Raw genomic sequence first — 19571 nt, 5'->3', positions numbered from 1 at the left:
TACAGATAAATATTCATCATAAATATAGGTGCAATAATCCTTAACAAAATATTTTCAAGTAGAACCCAGCAATATATAAAAAGAATTGTACACCATGACCAAGTGGGGCTTATTCCAGGGATAAAAACTAGTTCAATATTTGAAAAATCAATGTACTGACCAGCAAAAGAAGAAAAATCACAAGATCATATTAGTTGATGCAGAAAAAAAGCATTTGATAAAATTCAACACACGTTTATGACAAAAATGCTCAGGAAAATAGGAAGAGAGAGGGACTTCTTTAACCTGATAAAGAGTATATATAAAAAACCTACAGCTGACATTATATTTAATGGTTAAAGACTCTGTGTTTACTTCCTAAGATTAGGAACAAGGTAAGGATGTGCACTCTCACCACTGTTATTCAACTTAGTATTGGAAGTTCTAGGCAGTGCAGTAAGACAAGAGAAGAGAAGAGAAGAGAAGAAAAAGCATATATATGGGAAAGAAAGAAAGAAAGAAAACTGTCCCTATTTGCAGATGATATTATTATCTACGTAGAAAATTCCAGGGAATCTACAACATATCTCCAGAAACTAATAAGTGAGTTCAGCAAGGTTGCAGGATACAAACTAACATACAAAATTAATAGTGTTTCTATATACTAGCAATGCATATATGGACACCAAAATTTAAAATACCATACCATTTACAGTTCCTTTAAAAACAAAAACTGAAATAGGTGAAAATCTAACAAAACATGTCCACGGCTTTTATGCTGAAAACTATAAAATGCTGATTAAAGTAATCAAAGAATATTTAAATAAATGGAGAGACATTCTATGTTCATGGACTGGAAGACTCAACATGGTAAAGATGTCCATTCTCCCCGAATTGATACAGAAGTTTAACCTGATTCCTGTAAAAATCTAAACAAAAATGTTTGTAGATATCAATAAGATTATTCTAAAATTTGTATGGAAAGGCAAAGGAACTAGAATATCCAAGACACTCTTAAAAAAACAAAGCTGGAAGTCTTATACCACTTATATAGACATCAAGATGTATTTAAAGCTACAGTAATTAAGAGAATATAGTGTTGGTGCATTGGTAGACAGAAAGTCCAGAGACAGGCCCACACATATACGGATACTTGAATTTTGTTAAAGATGGTACTGCAGAGATAAGGACAATGTTTTAAGTAATGGTACTGGGTCGAATGGATATTTATATGGAAAAAATATATATAAATTTTGACTCCTATCTTACACCAAACACAAAAATCAATTCTGTATTGATTGTAGATCTAAACATGAACAGCAAAACAGTAAATCTTCAGAAAATAATAAAGGAGAATTATCTTCATAACCTTGGGTAGGCAAAGATCTCTTAAAACACAAAACCCACTAACCATTAAGGACAAAACTGATAAACTGGGTTATGTTAAAATTAGGAATTCTCTTTATCAAAAGACTGCATGTAGACACAGACAAGCAAGACACAAAGGAGAGAATATATTTGCAACACAAATAACTAAAGATGTATCTGATCATTAATTTCTGCATCTATAGGATTACATGAGGTAATATATCTAAGAGGCTGGCACAGTGCCTGGCACATAGAAAGTGTTCCATGAAGTTTCTATTGCCTCTGTCATGACTGAGTCATCCAGGCCAAGGACTGTACCTCAAATCACTCTCAGGCTGACAGATCTCTCTACAGTTTTTGACACTCCACAAAGGAGTCAGAAGAGTTTCCTCAGTTCTTCTTTTACAAACCAGTGTTGAAGACATTTCCTGAGGAACCCCTTCATCCCCCCAGCTGCAGTCCCTATGCAGACCCCCATGCTCGATTGTAAATAACATAGTTGAAGCATTACAAGGCACCAGTGGGGAGGATGAGAGTGGGTTTTCATCTCAGCTGAGTCAGCTCACGTGGTGGGAAATGCCACAAGAGTGCTGAAAGCAGGAGGGAGGAGTGGCTTGTCACGGGGAAGAAAGCCTCTCTTCTCCCAAATGCTATATCATCTATCTTCACAGCTGCCAGGATGCCCAGAAGTATGGAAGAGGGGGTTTTCAGTATGATTTCAAAAGAGTCACCTTATTCCTGCAGAGACAGGCCCAGAAAAAGCCAGGGAACATCCTGACCTGCCGAAGGATGGGTGGGCATTTGGAGTAGGCCAAGACCAGAGGACAGCCCTCAGGGGGCCACCAGAGTGGTATGAATCCCCACCCCTTAGCTGGGAGGGGCAGAACTTTTGAAGGACTTGGGTTTGCCTCTAGCTACCCACCTTCCTTTTCTTGCTCCCCAGAGAAAAGACACAGAGTCTGGAAGCCCCAGGGCACCAGTATGAAGCCAGGGGTGCTGAGAGCAAAGGCCCTGGGAAAAGCCCACCTCATCATTCTGAGGGACAGCACCCAGCACTGTCTGCAAGCCTTCCCATAGTTTACAGAGCCTGTCTACACCCCTCCCGGGATCTGATTGAGTTACAGCCCTGTCAGCTAAGAACTATCCTTACCCCCATTTGACAGGTGTCCAAGTTGAGCCTCAGAGAAATAGTGAACTACCTAAGATAGTTCTCAGACAAAGGACTCATCCTACTACCTCCATCAAGTTACCAATAATAATGACGATTATTATCCTTTTTGAGCATCTCTTGTGTGCCAGACATACAACTAAAGGCTTCACTTCCATTAGCTTGTCTTCAGAACAACCACAGAAGTAGGTGAGGATATCCCATTTTATAGACCCAGAGAAGGCAATAATAGTAAGAAATTATACTTGGGGGCAGATACTGTTTGAAACGCTTTAATATATATCAACTCACTTAATATTCTCAAACATCCTGTGAGAATAAGTGCAGTATCATCATCTCCATTTTAGAGATATGGGAACTAAGGCTCAGAGAAGTAGCAGAATAGGGACTCGAAGCAAGGATTCTTCCCACTATTTTGCATCTGTGGCAGTCCCGGTGACTTACCCAAGGTAACGTGTCTATAGGATGTTGAAATCTGATTAAAACACCTGTCCAAATGCAAGCCCAGAATCTTCCCACCCAGCTATCATGCAGAGAGAGGGGCTGGGGTCCCTCTGGGTAATGCGGGCTGTCATCTTCTCTACTTGTAAGACCCACCTCCCTGAGAATGGGTCCCCAGAACCAAGATGCATGGAAGCCGACCCCTGTGTGGTGGGGTCAGGCCAGGTGGGGCTGATGAAGCTGGGACGCAGCCCACCAACGTCCTCTGCCAGCGTTCCGCCTCCATCCGCTTCTCGCTGGCTAAAACCAGCCCCAGACTCTCCTTCTCTCCCTTGGCCCCCATTGAAAGTGTTGGATGGGAGGCAGCAGGGAAGTCAGGAGGGACAGAAGGTCCTTAGCCCTTGTCTACCCTTCCAGGAGGGGGAGACAGGCAGGGGATGTGGTAGAGGGGTGCTGGGCAGAGGTTCTGGAGTTGTGGGAACAGGGTAACCTAGCAACCACTGGGCTCAGTGTCACAAAGCAGGCAGACTTGCCCACAGAACCCACCGCCTTCCCCTCGATTTGTCCTCTTGCTCCTTCCTGCTAGGACAGCAGGGCTTCTCGTACACATGCTGTAGCGGGCACTGCCTTGGTGAGTCCAGGGACCTCTCGGGAGAGGAGATGGACCCTGGACAGCCCAGAAGGGCAGAGGTAGAAAGGGAAGTTTTGTGGCTGGATTGATGGGAGCCCTCAGACCCCTCTGCCTGGCTGGCTGGGGCCCCAGGGACAGAGAGCAGGGGCAGGGCAGGGCAGACTACACTGGGGTCCCACCTGTCCCGCTCTGGACAAGGCAGGCTTGGCCTACTAGAGTCCCTGTCAGCCTCTCTACAGCCGCTGTGGGTTATGACCCCCTGGTGGCTTATTAGATCAATTTAATGGATCATATCTAACATTTAAGAAATAAAAACCAAAAATAGGGTAAAAATATCAGTGTGCATCATATGTAGTACGGATAAATATTGCTTCAGGATATTATTGTTTTAGTTTCACACACACACACAAACCCATGTGTGAATTGGATCATGACATAAAGAATTTCTTACTGTCATCATAGCCAAACACATTTGCAAGTCTCTGTTCTAAAGAGTACTTTTTCCCATAGGCAGGAGGATTTGGGGCTTCCACATATCCTGTTCTCAAGATTGTAGCATCTCAGTACTCTAGAGCCCAGTACCTGACATCAAGGATGTCTGGAGCTTCCTTTTAAGGAAAGAAAAGATCAGCAAACTGTGAGTCAGACTGCCCGGGCTCTGGTTCCTTCTGTGTGACCTCAGCAAATCTCCCCTGCTTCCCTGATCTCAGACAACTCCAACCCATCCCACTACCTGATGAAGGCTGGCATTGGGAGATCTCTGGGGTCCCTTGCAGATTCTGTGACTCTGAGGGTTAATTCTCAGAATGCACTGATGTCCTGTCCCAACCCCATCCCTAGCACTTTGGCTAGATATATATATTCAGGTCCATAGATTTAATCATAATTCTTGGTTTTGACACCTATCATCTTTCATCTATGCCATTTAATTAGTTTATTTAATAATATAATAAACACAAGCAAATACACCACCCAAACCAAGAACAAGAACATCATCACTAACACATCTCCTTATATGCGCTTCTCCTGCACACGTCCCCTCCCCGCCTTCCCTCAGAAATAGCCACTATGTGAATTTCGTGCTTAGCATTTCCTTGTTTGATGCTGTTGTTGCTGTTTTATCGCATGTTCATGATCATTTTGCTTGCTTTTAAACTTTTATTTTTAGAAAGGATCTCAGGCTATGTGGTCCTCTGGAACTTGTGGTCCTCTGGAACACACATAAACTAAACCATTTATGAAAGAAAAATAATATGTTTTTAAACACAACATTTATACTGTTTAGTAGTTATTTTATATTATCCACACATTATATATAGTGGATGACAACAATTGTATTGTTTCAAATGCATATATCTTGTTCTACTGCAGCCGATTTAATAGTAATTAATAAAAAGTAAATTGAGTTAATAAGATTGCATAAATATAACATCCCAAAACCAAGAATTGTTAAGTTTTCTCATACTGATTATAAGATTCATCCATGTTGTTACATGTAGCTGTGGCTCATTTATTTTCATAGCAATAAAGTATCCCATTGTCTGAATGCACCACAGCTTATTTATCCATTCTCCTGCCATCAGACATTTGGGTTGCCACCAGGTTTTTGCTATTTTGAACAGTGTTTGTATGAATATTCTTATAAGTAGCCCCTGTTGTACATCTATAAGAATTTCTCTTATATCTGGGAAAGAAATTGCTGGGTGATACAGCATGCAAATGCTCAATTTTAAAAGATATTACCATTTCTCCCCCTAAAGTGCCTGTTCCCGTTTACACTTCCACCACCAGTTCGTGAGAGTTCCTGTTCTGCATCCTCAACACTAGTATTAAGTGCACTGGCCTTTAGTCTGTTAAAAAGTATACAATGGCTACAGATGTTCAATTGGCTGATTATCCACTGATGAGGTGAGGCTCCAAATGCCCACCCTGCTGACTGAGGAGGGCTTGGGGTAGGGCAGGGTAGAAGACAAAGGTGGCCTTGGGGGATCTCAACAGATTAGGAGTCCAAGAGAGGTGGTTCTTACTGGACTTCTGCTGCCGGTCAGCCAGACCCCCCAATGGGTCCTCAGGCTCAAGTTAGCCCAGGTAATGGGCTTTGCCCCTCCTGGGCAGGGAAAAGACTTGAGCGGGTGCCAGAAGCACTGAGCAAAGGAGTTCCAGGGGTTCTCAGGAGGTGACTTCCTCTGTTACTTGGGGGTAGAAGAGGACAGCTAACTGCAACTTTCAGAGAATGTTTGCTTTATTTCTTTCAGCCCCAGATCCCTTAGAGGCGAATGGAGAATGGAACAGGAAACTCAGGGGCCAAGCCAGTGGAGTCCTCAGAGGGTCCGGGGGCAGCACGCCTTGCTTAGCACATCCAGAGTTCATCTGTACTCCAAAAGGACTCCCTTCAGCCAGGGCCACCGTGAGAAGGGCATGCAGACAGCGATCAGGCAGGTGGTCCCAGCAGGCCTCCAGTGGGGACTGGCCCACCTTTGCTGATCTTGACCTTCCTCCAAGGGCAGATGCATAGCGTCCTCAGGAAGGGGAGGGGTGTGGGGTAGAGGAGAGAGGACCCAAGCTGGCTTGTCTCCAGCAAAGCAAAACAGAGCTTGAAGCTTCCCTCAGCGCCACAGCCCCAGTAGCTGCTGCGTCAGCTCTTCCTCTCCTAGGAGGGACCCCCATGGGAACAGAACTTGCTGGTCTGGTCTGGCCTAAGCTCCAGCTCTGGCCTCTGGACGCTGAGTCTGAGCCAAGACTACTCCTGAGTGCATGGGGGAGGATGACAGCCTATAGCTGGCCTCTGGGCTGTCCACAGTCTGGCTTGGGGAGAGGCCCCTGTTGAGACCATCCCCATCCCCAGGGATGTATATAAGGTGACTTTGCTCCATCCTGGGTATTTTGATGAGTAGGTGGGTCTGCAGCTTCTCTTTCTGGTTTCAGATATGGTCTCTGGGAAAAAACTGGGGTGCTGGGAGAGTCTGAGTTCCCTCAAATGGATGCTAGCTCCCTGATAAGGAAGACTAACCAGGACAGGATTGCACCAGTTGGGAAAGGACTCTGGGGGAGGCCTAGATTTTGGTGCTATGGGGGTGGTGGTGAAACCCAGGAAACCAGATTTCAGAGCTCCTCAGGAAGGGGTTCTGTAACAAGCACTGAGCTCTGAGCCCAGGTGGGCCCACTGCCGAGGAGACTCCATTAGCTTCTCCTGAAACCCCCTCCTTCAGTCCAAAGGCTGAGCTGAAACTGGAGAAGAAGTCAGGGCACAAGCCAAGGAGCCCCAGGGACAGTGGGCCACAGAAAGAACTGGTGATCCCAGGGATTGTGGATTTCGAGCGGATCCGCCGGGCATTGAGGACCCCAAAGCCCCAAACCCCTGGCACCTACTGCTTTGGACGCCTCAGTCACCACTCCTTCTTCTCCCGGCACCACCCACACCCCCAGCACGTGACCCACATCCAAGGTAGGGCCTGGCTGGTTGGGGTGGGAGCAGAGGGAGTATCACTAATTGGTCTTGAGAACTGGGAAGCAAGAATTGATGGCAGCCCGTTTCCAGGCTGGGGCCCAGAGAGGATGGGGTCCAGGATCCCAGGGCTGCCAAAGAACCCAGCCAGGACTGTGCTCAGTGGGCAGGAGAGAAGCCTCCAAGGGTGGGTGACAGGTTCCCTACAGATTCCCCTGACTGCTGGGTTCTCCCATTTTACAAATCAGAGAAAGGGATAAGTTCTGTCCTGGAGCAGTGCTGTGTTCTCTTACGTTCTTTAACTTAGGCCATGTCAGCCACTCAGCCATCCAGCCAGCCATCAAATATTTATTGAGTGTGAACTATTGGCTAGGCACTTTTTTAGGCCTTGGGGATACAACAGTGAACAAGACAGACATGGTGGCCCCCCTCCTGGAGCTGACCTCCAGTGGGGAGGGATGGGAGATGGGGAAGCTGTCAAGTGCCCAGGCTGCAGTGGGAAGATAGCTATTTTTGAAAGGTGGTCACAGAAGACATGGCCATTAACATGACATTTGAGCAAAGAACTACACAGGAACTATGCACACAGCAGGGGAAAGATGTCTCAGGCAGGTAGATCAGTAAATACAAAGTCCAGAAGGCAAGAGCGCTCCCACTCTGTTGGAGCAGCAGCAAGGAAGCAGAAGCTGGTCTGGCTGGAGTAAAGTAGGAGAGGAGAACGGAGAAGGCATCAGGGAGACAGTGGGCCCAGATCAGGTAGGCATTTGGGCCACTATTGTCACCATTAAGCCACTTTCCTGAATCAGCTGGAGCCCTTGGAAGGCTGAGAGCACAGAAGTGAGATGTTTTAACAAGGTCATCCTGGCCTCTGTCTTAAGTGTGGCTTGGACCAGGGGCTAGAAGTGGAAGACTCAGTGGCTCTATCCTGGAGATATGTGAAATGTAAAGTCAGTAGGACTCGGCGATTGATTAAAAGTGGAGTGTGAGAGGAAGAGAAGAGTCAAGGCCGACTTAGATTTTTGGCCTGAGCACCTGGGAAACTGGAGTACATTGACTGAGGCAGGGAAATGTGCAGAAGGGCTAGTGTAGGCTGGGAGGAATCAGAGGTTTGGTTTCTGATGTGGGAGATGGGTGATGCGAGATGCTTTCTAGACCTCCAGGTGGAAGTACGGGGGTGCAGTCGGATCTGGAGTTCAGGGCAGAGACACAGACGTGAGAGCCATTCGAGAGGGGATGTTTCAAGTGGTGGGCCTGGGTAGGATCCCCAAGGAGTCCATGTAGCTACAGGAGAGAAAAACCTGGGGACAGGTCCCTGGGGACCCCAGGATTAAGAGGTTGAAAAGATGAGAAGTCGGCAGAGGAGATGAGGAGAGGTAGTGAGCCAGGACAAGAGTGAGGAGTCCTGGCACCAAAAGGGAAGTGTTTCAGGGAGGAGACAGCAGACCTGCTAGGTCCTTGCCAGGCCGATCTTCAAGCCTCACTGTCCATAGTGATATAATAATCACCCAGGGTTAGCCAGAAGGGTCCTCAAGTACAAACGGCCCCCACTACCTCCAGGCTGCCCTGCACGGAGCCTTGCACAGGCTGACCAAAGCAGAAGTTTTCTGCAGAGGTTGTGGCTCAATCTCTCTCCCTGTCATGTGAGCCCAGGCCTCTCCCATCATGAACTGTGACATAATGCCCTCGCCCCAGCATTCTCATCTTTAAGCTGTCTGCCTACCCGTTTGTACTCACATCGGCAATTTGTTGCCCTGTCATAGGAAATCAGAAGATCCTCAGGACTAGGGGCCCAGGAAGCCTAAGTTCTTGTCTCACCTCTGCCCAAATCACAGTGTGGCCCTGAGCAGGCCTTTCCCCTGTCCATTCTAGGATCCCCCCGTGGGTGAGGCGGTCGCTGGTCTAGGTGGTTACAATGCCCTCCCAGCTCTGATAATCTATCAGCTGGTGGTTACTGGAAGAGGTGGAGCCGGAATCACCCTGCCTCTCAGCCTCTTCCCTGCCTCCTGGAGCTCTTAAGGTCCACCTAAGCCTCCCTTCCCACAGCCTCTAACCCTTTGCAGATCTCACCGGGAAGCCTGTCTGTGTCGTCAGGGATTTTCCAGCCCCCTTGCCTGAGTCAACTGTCTTTTCCGGCTGTCAAATGGGGATACCCACCATCTCTGTCCCCATTGGAGACCCACAGTCTAATCGGAACCCCCAGCTTTCTTCTGGTGGGTACTTGGGCCATGCCTCCCTCTACCCTGGGGCTCATGCCTCTCCCCAAGGCTGCCTCACTTGGGTGGGTGCCCAGAAGGAAAGGGCCATCGCTCTTAGGTCAGTGAGGTCTGTTGGGGGAACCCCACTTTTTCTCCCATTTCCTTGGACAGCCTAATCTCTGCATTACTCCCCACCCAGCAAGTCCTAGCCAGCAGAAATGCACCCCTGCTTGGATTTGAGGTGCTTGAGGAGTAATAACACACAGAGGGCAAGCAGATGTTGAGCCTGCAGTCATGTGACTGGCAGCTGTAGGCCAGAATGCTATAGGGAATATTTAGTAGCTTGTGTGCTCAGGCATTGGCCAACCAGAACAATCAGCCACAGTGCTGGCTTGGCGTTTCAGAGGTCTCTGCTCTGCCAAGCATTATCCTTTCCACCACTGAGGTGCTGGAAGCCAGTTTGGTGGGGACAGGGAAGAGATCCTGGAGAAGGGGCTGGGGCTGCCAGTGCAGGGCAGAGAGACTTGGAAGGCTGGCTGCTGCTCTCTTTGCCACCCTCTCCAGGGAGTAGTTTGATTTCTTAATAACAGGCCCATCTGTATCTCCTCAGCTTCAGTCTTGGCCTCAGGGACCTAAAAGAGGCAAAGCTAGATTAAACCATGTGCAACTTGGCACAGGTAACCAAATATTCTCCAGCATCCCCTAGAAATGCCACAGGCTAGGACATCAACATCAGCCCCTGCTAGAAGGAAAGCAATGCCCCACCCCCGCACCCCACCCACTGCCACAACCACCACCCATGGTGTGAATCCAGATCCTTTTCCCTCCAGGGCACCGCCTCCCCCTTTCCCTTTAAGATCCAGGCAGGGAGGCCAGGAAGGAGAGCAGACTCCTCTACCAAGGCCTGGTGGCACAGGGAGGGGAGGAGGGCCCCTGACTTCAGTTGGCAGGATCTTGTCCCCTCCTCCCAGAAGCCTGGAAGAAGGAGTTGAAGGAGCTAGCTTCCCGGGTGGCCTTCCTCACCAAGGAGGATGAACTGAAGAAGAAAGAGGTGGGTGCGGAACACAGGAGCTAGTCTGGGAAGAGGAGAAACGGATCCTTCCCTGTGTAAGGAGATCCCTCCCGAGTCAGTTCAGCCTACCAGAGGTGGGGTGGGGGGACTGATTCATACAAACATCAGGGGAAAGGTCACAGTGAGGGAGAGAGCACACCTAGGTGGAGAAATCCAAGCAGGGGTTTTAGGACAGGTGGCACTTGGGGGCCTTCGATATCTAAGTGAGATGTTCACAAGGGGACTGAGGAGTTCCCAGCAGAGGCACCTAGCACAGCAGCTCAAAAGCTGGCAAATGCAGGGCATCATCAGAAACCAGGCTATAAGTGGGCAGCAATGGGAAAGGTGAGGGGGGGCAGACTTTGCATGTGGGGAGGAGCAGCTTGTTCTTAATTGCCAAGATTTTTAGTGTCTAATCGCATAAGGAGCAGAGAATCTCGGAAGGTTTTCAAACATGATAGGGGTGACCCCATGGGTGCCATTTGATGATAAAACAGTAAAGTCACCTGAGAGGCAGCTTGAAGGTGACTGGAATTGCTCTTAGGACAGTCTGGTCCTGCCCCTTGTCTTGGGCAACCAGAGTGGACAGGCAGAGGCCCGGCTTCTCATTCCTGCTCACAACTAACTCACTGCAGCACTCAGGACAACTCAGCTAAGCTGTCTGGGTCTCTGTTTTCTTATCTTTAAAATGGGGGGAAGGATACCACCAGTCTTAATTGGAATTGCAAGAGCAGGAGGCCCCAGGCACCAGGCCTCTCTGGGACAGACCTGGGGGCAGCTGAGCTGGGAATTAAGGTAGGCGGTGGGCCCTTGGTGCAGGATGCTGTTTTCAAATCTCTGATGGGTGTGGGGAGGAGCAGCAGGGAGGACCTACCTGGGAGGGAGAACGAGAACCACCCGCGGGCATCCAGCAATCGACCCTGCATTACTGAGTTCCAGGAGGAAGAGCTTTTGCTGATTTAAGCATGATAGCTGAGAGTGGAAGGGCCAGCTGCCAGAGAGAGGGCCGGGGATGCCCAAGGAGGGGTCTAGGGCAGGTGAGGGTGGGGGGTGGCAGAGCTGGATGATACCCTGGGACCCTGGCAACGCTGTGATGCTGGGATTTGGGAGGCGAAGTGCCCTGGGATTGTGACCCGGCCTCCTGCTCCTCTCCTCCCCTCGGCCCTCTTCCTCCCCTCTTGCTGACTGCCTGGAGTCTCTGTCCACTTTTGTCCCAGCAGAAGGAGCAGAAGGAGGAGCCTCTGCGGGAGCAGGGGGCAAAGTACTCAGCAGAGACTGGGAGGCTCATCCCCGCTTCCACCCGGGCTGTCGGCCGCCGCAGATCTCACCAGGCCCAGCAGAGTCAGTCTTCCAGCAGACATGAAGGAGTCCAGGCCTTCCTCCTTCAGGATCAGGAGCTGCTGGTGAGGGCCCAGTTCTGCTCCCAGGCTCCTGGCTCTCCACATTAGGGGTCTTACAAACCGCTTTAGGGCAAGGCCCCTCCCAGGGATACTGGTGCCTAGGACTGTTAAGAACAGAAAACCCCAGCCCTGGGGAGTCAGCAGCAGGGGCTATGACCCCCTGCTGCCTCTAGGTTTCCATGTGAGTCCTTTCCCCTCCCTGGGCCCTAGTTCCGTGATCTCTCCACTGGAAGCATGAATGCATTGTTGTCGAGGGTCCCTTCCAGCTGTAGCATTTGCTGAGTTAGTGAAGGGAGCTGCAATGGTGGGTTGAAGAAGGAGGTCCTGCCCATCACAGCAGGCCGCACCCCACAGCCTGCATGGCTAGGCCCAGCCTGGTGTCCACACTCAGCGAGGGGCCTGGCTTGTTCTTCACTGAGCACAGAGCCCACCTCCTCCATGCTCAAGTTTCCCCATTGAGGCCTCATCCCGGTGGGTGAAGGCATCAGAGGTCCCCGTGAAAATGCACAGATGTCCTCCAAGAAAGGCCAGAGGTAGACCCAGCATTCTGCCACCTTCCTTGTGACCAGCACTGTCAGGCACACACTCCCTCTGAAACCTTGCCACAATGCAGCAAAGTGGATAGAGCAGACAGGGTTCGGCACCTCCATGCCACGGATGGGGAGGCCGAGGCCCTGCCAAGTGATAGTCCATGGGCCAGGTCCCCTGAGACGGAGCAGCATAGCCAGGACTAAGGTGCTTTCTCCACCATAGGGCGGCCTCACCTCACCTGGAATTAGGTTCTCGGGTCCTGTGGGGAGGGGGCACAGGGCAGGTAAGTTGGACACAGAGAATGGAGAAGGGCCCAGGGGCAGGTCAGGGTGGGTCAGCACAGCGGGTGGGCATCTAGGGACGAGGGTGGACCCCTAAGCAGGCAGAGGCCTGGGGAGAGGCCCAGCCCAGATTCCACTCTGCTGAGGATGAGGCCGACCTGCTGGGGACCGACGGGCCCCTCCAGGTCCTAGGATGACTGACCGCCAGGAGCTGAGGGGGCCTCAATTTCCTAGGACTCCAGGGCTTCCACCTTTCACCTCGGGCCCCAACTCCAGCCTGCCATAGCTACAGCCACCAGCAGCAGTCTGGCCTAGGGAGCCCCCATAGCCCATCCCAGACACAGCTGGATCTTTTCCTTATCCTAACTGACTGGAGAACGCAGGGGAAAATGAGCCCGGAAGTAGCAAAGATATCAAAGACTGAGGAGGCAGCAAGGAGCCAAGCATGCCCACAGCTCTGCAGGAGGGAGCCGGTGCTGAGCAGTTTGCAGAACCGGCCTGTGCTGCCCCTCAGGCTGCCCTCTGGGCTTCCCCCACCCCTCTTCCAACATCCCCAGACTCCGGGACTTTTAGGGTATGGCGTACCATGGGGTTCCTGAAATCCCCACACCAAGGCCCTGGGCATGTGGGATTTGGTGTGTCTCTGAGGAGCTGACTGGCCAGCTCGGACCTTGGCTTCCCAGTGAGGGGCCCTAGGGAATAACCAGCCAAGCAGGCTTCAGGGATGTGGGGTCCACAGAGCCTTTCGCTGAGGCTGTGTTCTGCCACCAACTTCCTGCTAGCATCCCCTCTCAGGGCCTCGGATTCTCCACCCGTCCAGCAGGAAGATTAAGAATCTTCCTCCCGGACTGTTGTGAGACAAAGCCCTCTGTTAAGTGCAAAGTCCAATGTGGAGGAAAAGGCACGGACCCTTGTGGGAGCAAGTTTAGCCCAGCAGGCGCCTCTGGGAGCCCACTTTGGGGGAAGGGTCCCCTTGGTGCCCTCCAAACCTACATTTGCCTGTACTCCTTGCCTGTACTCCTGGCTGGAATGTGCTGGCCTCCTGCCCACAGGTCCTGGAGCTCCTGTGTCAGATCCTGGAAACAGACTCGCTAAGCGCGATCCAGTTCTGGCTGCTCTACGCTCCGCCCAAGGGTGAGGACACAGCCCCGCAGCACTGTCTCAGTGGAGGCTGCCAAGGTCCTGCCCTTGATCTCTGGTTCTGCAGGACTCAAATGTCCCTCAGCTCCCACCCTGGAGGGGGCCTTCCACGGAGGCCTCTCCTCCACTTTTGAGCCCCAAACTAACCCTTCCCAGCTGGACAGCATCTCTGCTTCCTCCTCCCCAATTCCTCAGCAGGATTTCCTTACCCCTGCTCCTTGGAGGGGACCCCTCTTTCATGCTGACCCCAGGCCTAGGCACCTGGGAGGAAAAAATCCAAAGACTGAACTTAGCAGACACAGCCCCTCACACGTTGCATTGGGAGACCCACACACACACAGGTGCAAGTAGACGCACATAGGGCTACGCATGTGTATACACATGAACACAGGAATACACACACGGACACACTGGGACAGTGGGTAGGGGGTGCATCTGGGTAGAAGGGTGAGGAGTGATGAGAACCAGGAAGCTAATTGGAGAAGACTTCCTGGACAGGAGAGTGAAGGAGAAGGAGGAGGAGGAAGGCAGGTCCCCAGTAGACTTCCCAGTGTGGGCCCAGGGATATGGTGGGCAGGAGGGCCAGCTGGGGCCAAGAACAAGGCATACACATCCTCGTGTGGCAGGACAGGGATGTGAAAGGGCTAGGGGCTCTGCACACATGGGCCAGGAGAGAAGGGGGAGCTCTCCCGAGGGGACCTGAGGGCAGAAGTTGGGATGCTTAGAGAAAGCTGCCCTGGATGGAGGCCCTGTTTCTGGCCCCACCACAGGGACAGGAAGGGGGCTGGGGGCTGAGGACACTGCCCCCGGGCTGTGCTTTCAGAAAAAGACCTCGCTCTGGGACTCCTGCAGACAGCAGTGGCTCAGCTCCTTCCCCAGCCCCTAGTCTCCATCCCTACCGAAAAGCTCCTAAACCAGCTTCAAGAAGTGCATGAACCTCCTCAAGAGAAGCAAGAGCCACCCTGCAGGTGGGCCCCGCACCCCGCCCTGCCCTTCTGCAGCCTTCTGTCCTCCCAGGTGAGGCCAGTGGGACCTGGAGAAGGGAGCCTGGCACTGGCCAGGGCCTGGGCTGACTAAGTCTGTCCTGGAGGCAGAGGCCCAGCCCCTCCCCCAGGGACCTTCTAGTGCTACCCAAGCCACTTCAAGGCCAACACAGCCAGACCAGCCCCCGAACTGCCAGGGCTGGGGACACCCCAAGGGGGCCACCGGAGTCAATTTTAACCAGATAAGGCTGGATTAGCCACATCTAGCTCTTCAGAAGCTCTTTGGTCTATGGGAAGACATGAGTAGAGAGAAAATGCTAACACAAGGCAGTGGTTTTATACCAGTACTAAGTGCCCTGATGGCTGGAAGAGAAAGATTAATTACGAACTGGGGGAGGCCTCACAAAGCAGGTGAGTGGAGCCTGAGAGTCAGCAAGGCCACACTGAGCAGCGATAAGTTTGCCTGACACCGCTGGGTGTTCCACATTTTTCTAGTCCATCCAACAACCCACTGAGGCAGTATTAGCTCCATTTTACAGATGGGAAAACTGAGGCTCAGGAACAATAGAATGGCCTACCCAAAGTAACCTGACTGGTCAGCAGAAGGGCTGGGATTCAGTCTTGGACCCGACTGACTCCCAAGGCCAGCAGCACTCAGATTCTCCCCGGGAGCTTGTTAAAAATGCAGACCCCTAAAGATTCTAACATAGCAGGCCGGGGTGAAGCAGGGGGGCCTGTATTTTTAACAGTCACCTGAGTGTTTCCAACAGAGTTTGGGAAACACTGATAGGAGCGGTAGGATTTGACTGAGCAAATGAAAGCTTGGGAAAAGGTCATCCCGGGAAGTGGGACCAGCCTGGGTGAAGGCATGGAAGTCAGGAAGGTATACAATTGGGGAATGCCAAGTTTGAGGTGTCTGGAGCATGGGTGGGCTTGGTGAGAAGAAGCAGAGGTAGGGGTGGACCGAGGTTTCTTGAAGTCATGGGTTCTTGCATGGCCTTGGACTTGGTGTTCCCTTCCACTCTGAGAGAGCAGAGGAGGAACAGCCGCCTAGTGAGGAAGACAGGCTTCACTGTGACCTTGAGCAAACCACCTCCCAGCTGCGATCATCAGCTTCAACTATCTCTCAAAAGCCCCCTCCCAGAGTTGTAGGGAGGGAAAATAACATCAGGCTCATAAAAAGGCATGGGGAGATGTAAAGCCCAATACAAGATGGAAGAGCATCTTTCATACTTTTAATTCATTCAAGACGCAGGGTTCTTGTCTTGCCCACTCAAAGGGAAGTCCACAAGGAAACCAGTGGAGCGAGTGAGTGAGGGCTAGGGGGAGGGTTGATGCAGAGCCCATGCCCTGTTTCTCCAGAGACAGGAGGGCCTTGCTTCCCAGTGGAACTAACTGCAGACAGCAGGGCCACAGTTGTCTGGGTCTGGCCTGGGGCAACATAGGAAGGCCACCTGGGTGCTAGTCATGGACAGATGTTTTCTGGCCCTCCAGGAGGGGTGACTCTTGCCTCTCCCTGGAGCAGACAGCTGACTGCACCTGCACCACCTTCCCCACCTCCCCGTCTCCCCTGCCACCCGTGGGGTCAGGTTTCCAGCATGACCTTCCCAGCCCCTTCTTTGTGTTTGGTCACAGTCAATCCCCGAAGAAAACGAAGATATCACCTTTTACAAAAAGCGAAAAACCAGGTAAGATTCCAAGTAGTGGGTCATTCGGGGGGCTCACCAAGGCCCACTCTGGCTGGATTTCTCGGGGGATTCCAGTCAACTTGGAGATGAGTCGCTGCCCAAGGAAGCTGCTCATTTCATCTATTCATTCACTTATTCATATTCATTCATTAACAAATATTTATTGAGCACCCACAATGTGCTGAGCTCTGAGGATCATTGAGGAAGAATTCAGACAAGTTCCTGCTGTCACGGAACTTACATCCCAGCAAGGAGGAATACAGACAACAAATTAAAACACCTGGGGAGGAGTGGAGACAGATACTGTAAGGAGAATAACAGGGCTCTGTGGTCAGTAGTGAGAAGGACTGGCAGGTGGGAAGAGGGCTTCTAGAGCTGAACGGCAGGAAAGATACAGCTCTACCCAAGTCTAGGAAGAGCCAACCAGCAAAGCTCCCACCTCTTGGTGTGCTGGTGGAGAAGCAAGCAGACCATGGTGGCTGGGGCCTTCTGGGTGGGGGACAGTGGTAAGGGAGGCATGAGACAGGTGGGAGGAGCTGGCCTGCGGTAAAGGCGAGGTGTGTGCATGGGTGCAGAAGAGGGTTATGAGCAGAGTGTGCATGCCCCCTCTGGCTACTGTGTGCAGCATGGACTATGGGGGACAAGAATGGGTGAGGGAGACCAAGGAGAGGCTGCTGCAGTCATCCCGGTGCCTTAGACTAGAATGGGGGGCAGGGGTGGCAGCAGGCTGGAGGGGAGAGAAGAGGAAACACATCCTCAATGTATATTATTCTCCCTGATTAGACCGTCAGAGGTCCAGAGTGCCTGGCAGAGAGGCACAGAGTAGGCATCTCATTGATATTTGTTACTTGGATGTTGAAAGAAGAGAGGTTGGATTCCATTCGCTCCATTCCTCTCAGGTTGGATTCCCTCCTCGGTCACCAGCAGAGCTGAGAGCAGGAGCTGGGCTTGACTCAGACCTTCCCCTCAGCACTCACACATCCACCTGCAGCTCCCAGGTGGGGGCCCCACCTTTCCGGTCGTCTCCTGCCTACTGTCTCTCCTCCCACTAGAGTACATTGGAGAAGCTCAAGTCCTCCGGATGCATTCAAGCCAGAACGCAGAGGAGAAGACATCGAAGCCGAGGGCAGAGAGCTGAGGGGCCCTAACACCTGCACCTGCCTTGCTCAAGAGCAGCCCCAAGGGTTCAGGGGTGTTTCTGTCTCCACCACCTTCACAGCAGTACCTGATTCCCTACCATGAAAACTCTACTAAATAAAACCGTCTTCCCTGAGAGAGGACAGTTCTGCTTTCCTAGCAGTGGGAGGCCTGTGCTTGGTTGGGGTCACTGATGCCAAGAGAGAGATGGGCTGCACGGAACCAATCCTACTCCCCACTCCCATGGGAAAGCCCAAGTGCTACCTCCACATGGGGCTTCCCTGGTCCTTTTATGTTCTAGAGAACTGAAGGGCAGATGGCAGTTGGGGCATCTTGAGAAAGGACTCTCCCCCTCCTGGAGCTGAGATACACAGGACTCTGGGTAGGGTAGAGCAGAGGTCAGGGAACGTGCAGGCCTCCTTAGAATGATCACTGTTGCCAATTATTGAGTTTCTATTTTTGTGTGTGCTGGGCACAGAGGCAGCGACTTAGGTAAAAGCTGGTGATGAGCACAGTGTGAATTGTTCTATGTGCTTTATATGCAGTACATATCTACACACATGTAGGTGAAACAACTTGTCCAAAGTCCTACAGTTAACAAGTGGCAGAGCCTGGGTGTCTGGCTCCAGAATCCCTGCTCCTAAAACCTGCATTCTGGCCGGGCGCGGTGGCTCACGCCTGTAATCCCAGGACTTTGGGAGGCTGAGGTGGGCGGATCACCTGAGATCAGGAGTTCAACACAAGCCTGAACAACATGGCGAAACACCATCTCTACTAAAAATACAAAAATTAGCCAGGCATGGTAGTGGATGCTTGCAATCCCAGCTACTCGGGAGGCTGAGGCAAGAGAATCACTTCAACCTGAGGGGTAGAGGTTGCAGTGAGCCAAGATCATGCCAGTGCACTCTAGCTTGGGCAACAGAGCGAGACTCTGTCTCAGAATTCAAAACAAAACAAAACAAAACAAAACTGTATTATACTGCCTTACCTACCCTAGCCAAAAGCTGTGGTTACATTTCTGAAATCATAAGATCTAGAGAAGACTCTCTGGGAAGTCCAATGTCTTCCATGACATTTCTGCAAATTCCCTGGAAAATTGGGATGGGAGGAGGCATTGAGGATTTACAAGGTCATTGTCCCCTGTGGCTCTGAGCTGCTATTTTACTGGCTTAGTTAATGAAGTAAGTGGACTTAGTTCCATGGATTGTGGCTCCATTCTATGCTTGCAACACTACCCTACCTTACATTCATTCAGATAGATTCAGTCCCTCTGGGTTTTCCCAAACACTCCATTCACACAAAACTTTTCTGTACAGCAGGCTTCAATCAAGATTAGTGATGGATAGGGATTTGCTGTGAAGTGAACAGCTTCACGTTCAACATTAAGCCACCTTGTTTTTAAAGGCCCTCGCCCCTCTTCCACTGGGGTTGTCTCCCCAGCGGCAGCGCATGTAAGAATGATGCGGCCATGTTCAGGAGAGTCTCTAGGCCCTGCTCCCCAAGGTGCTCCCTGTCCTCTTGGGCATCCGAGTGATTTCTCATGGGGGTCAGGATGCCATGGCCACTTCCTGTCACTCCTAAATTTTCTTTGTCTCCAGGCCCTGGAAGTTCTCTTCTCCCTTTCCCCTGCTTCTCTCCCTGAAGCATGGAGACAGATTTTCCCTTTCATCTTTTCCCTGAAGGCTCTAGGTCCTTCTTGGGACTCAGTCTCCTTAGCCATGGAGGTAGCCCTTGTTCTTGGCTATCCAGGAATATGAAACCTAGCACTGTCCAACCAGAGCCCCCCATTCCTTCACATAGTGAAGCAGCCTCATTGTCTAGGGTGATACCTAAGGTTTATTGTCTCACAGCCAAGGAAATCAAGGACACAGACACACAAAGAGTGAGGTTAAGAGTGAAAGTTTTAATAGGTGAAAGAAAGAGAAGAGCTCTCTGCTGCAGACAGTCGTCCCAGAGAAATGGGTTGCTGGTTCCACAGTGAAATGCAGGTGGTTTTATAGATGAGGTTGTGGAGGCGGTGTCTGATTTACATAGAGTGGGAAAGATTGGTTGGAGCAGGTGTGCCTTTGCATAGGGCACGAAAAACTGGTTAGGACTAGGTGTGCCATTTGCACAGGGTGAGAATTTCTGGCC

The 19571-nt window shown here is 51.1% G+C and overlaps 1 protein-coding gene across 11 annotated transcripts; it reads left to right on the top strand.

The window, feature by feature from the left end:
- The first annotated feature begins 3448 nt into the window (after positions 1-3448).
- On the top strand, positions 3449-17599 carry TBATA (thymus, brain and testes associated). 11 transcript variants are annotated; one of them, XM_014346458.3, is made up of 13 exons: positions 3449-3587; positions 4098-4224; positions 5348-5495; positions 5843-6022; positions 6797-7032; positions 9093-9242; positions 10202-10278; positions 10978-11073; positions 11499-11681; positions 13543-13624; positions 14454-14598; positions 16249-16301; positions 17354-17596. In XM_014346458.3, exons 3-13 carry the CDS (start codon positions 5455-5457, stop codon positions 17437-17439), a joined length of 1329 nt encoding a protein of 442 aa, XP_014201944.2. In that variant the 5' UTR covers positions 3449-3587; positions 4098-4224; positions 5348-5454; the 3' UTR covers positions 17440-17596. The 11 variants fall into 11 exon arrangements, with proteins under 11 accessions (XP_014201944.2, XP_024786294.2, XP_003816000.2 ...); XM_024930526.3 differs by having other exon boundaries at positions 10199-10278; XM_024930527.4 differs by having other exon boundaries at positions 3468-3587; positions 11496-11681.
- Positions 17600-19571: the final 1972 nt, after the last annotated feature.

The sequence above is a fragment of the Pan paniscus genome, chromosome 8 (assembly GCF_029289425.2).
Source record: "Pan paniscus chromosome 8, NHGRI_mPanPan1-v2.0_pri, whole genome shotgun sequence".
In the NCBI taxonomy this organism is placed as follows: domain Eukaryota; kingdom Metazoa; phylum Chordata; class Mammalia; order Primates; family Hominidae; genus Pan; species Pan paniscus.
This window is presented reverse-complemented; position numbering and strand designations above follow the sequence as displayed.

Excerpts from the sequence above, each read along its gene's own strand:
- TBATA (XM_024930526.3), top strand. The coding sequence starts at position 5,455 with ATGGCTACAGATGTTCAATTGGCTGATTATCCACTGATGAG. Across the intron at positions 13,625-14,453 it reads GCTCTACGCTCCGCCCAAGG|AAAAAGACCTCGCTCTGGGA; the intron begins GTGAGGACACAG and ends CTGTGCTTTCAG. Across the intron at positions 16,302-17,353 it reads TACAAAAAGCGAAAAACCAG|AGTACATTGGAGAAGCTCAA; the intron begins GTAAGATTCCAA and ends TCCTCCCACTAG.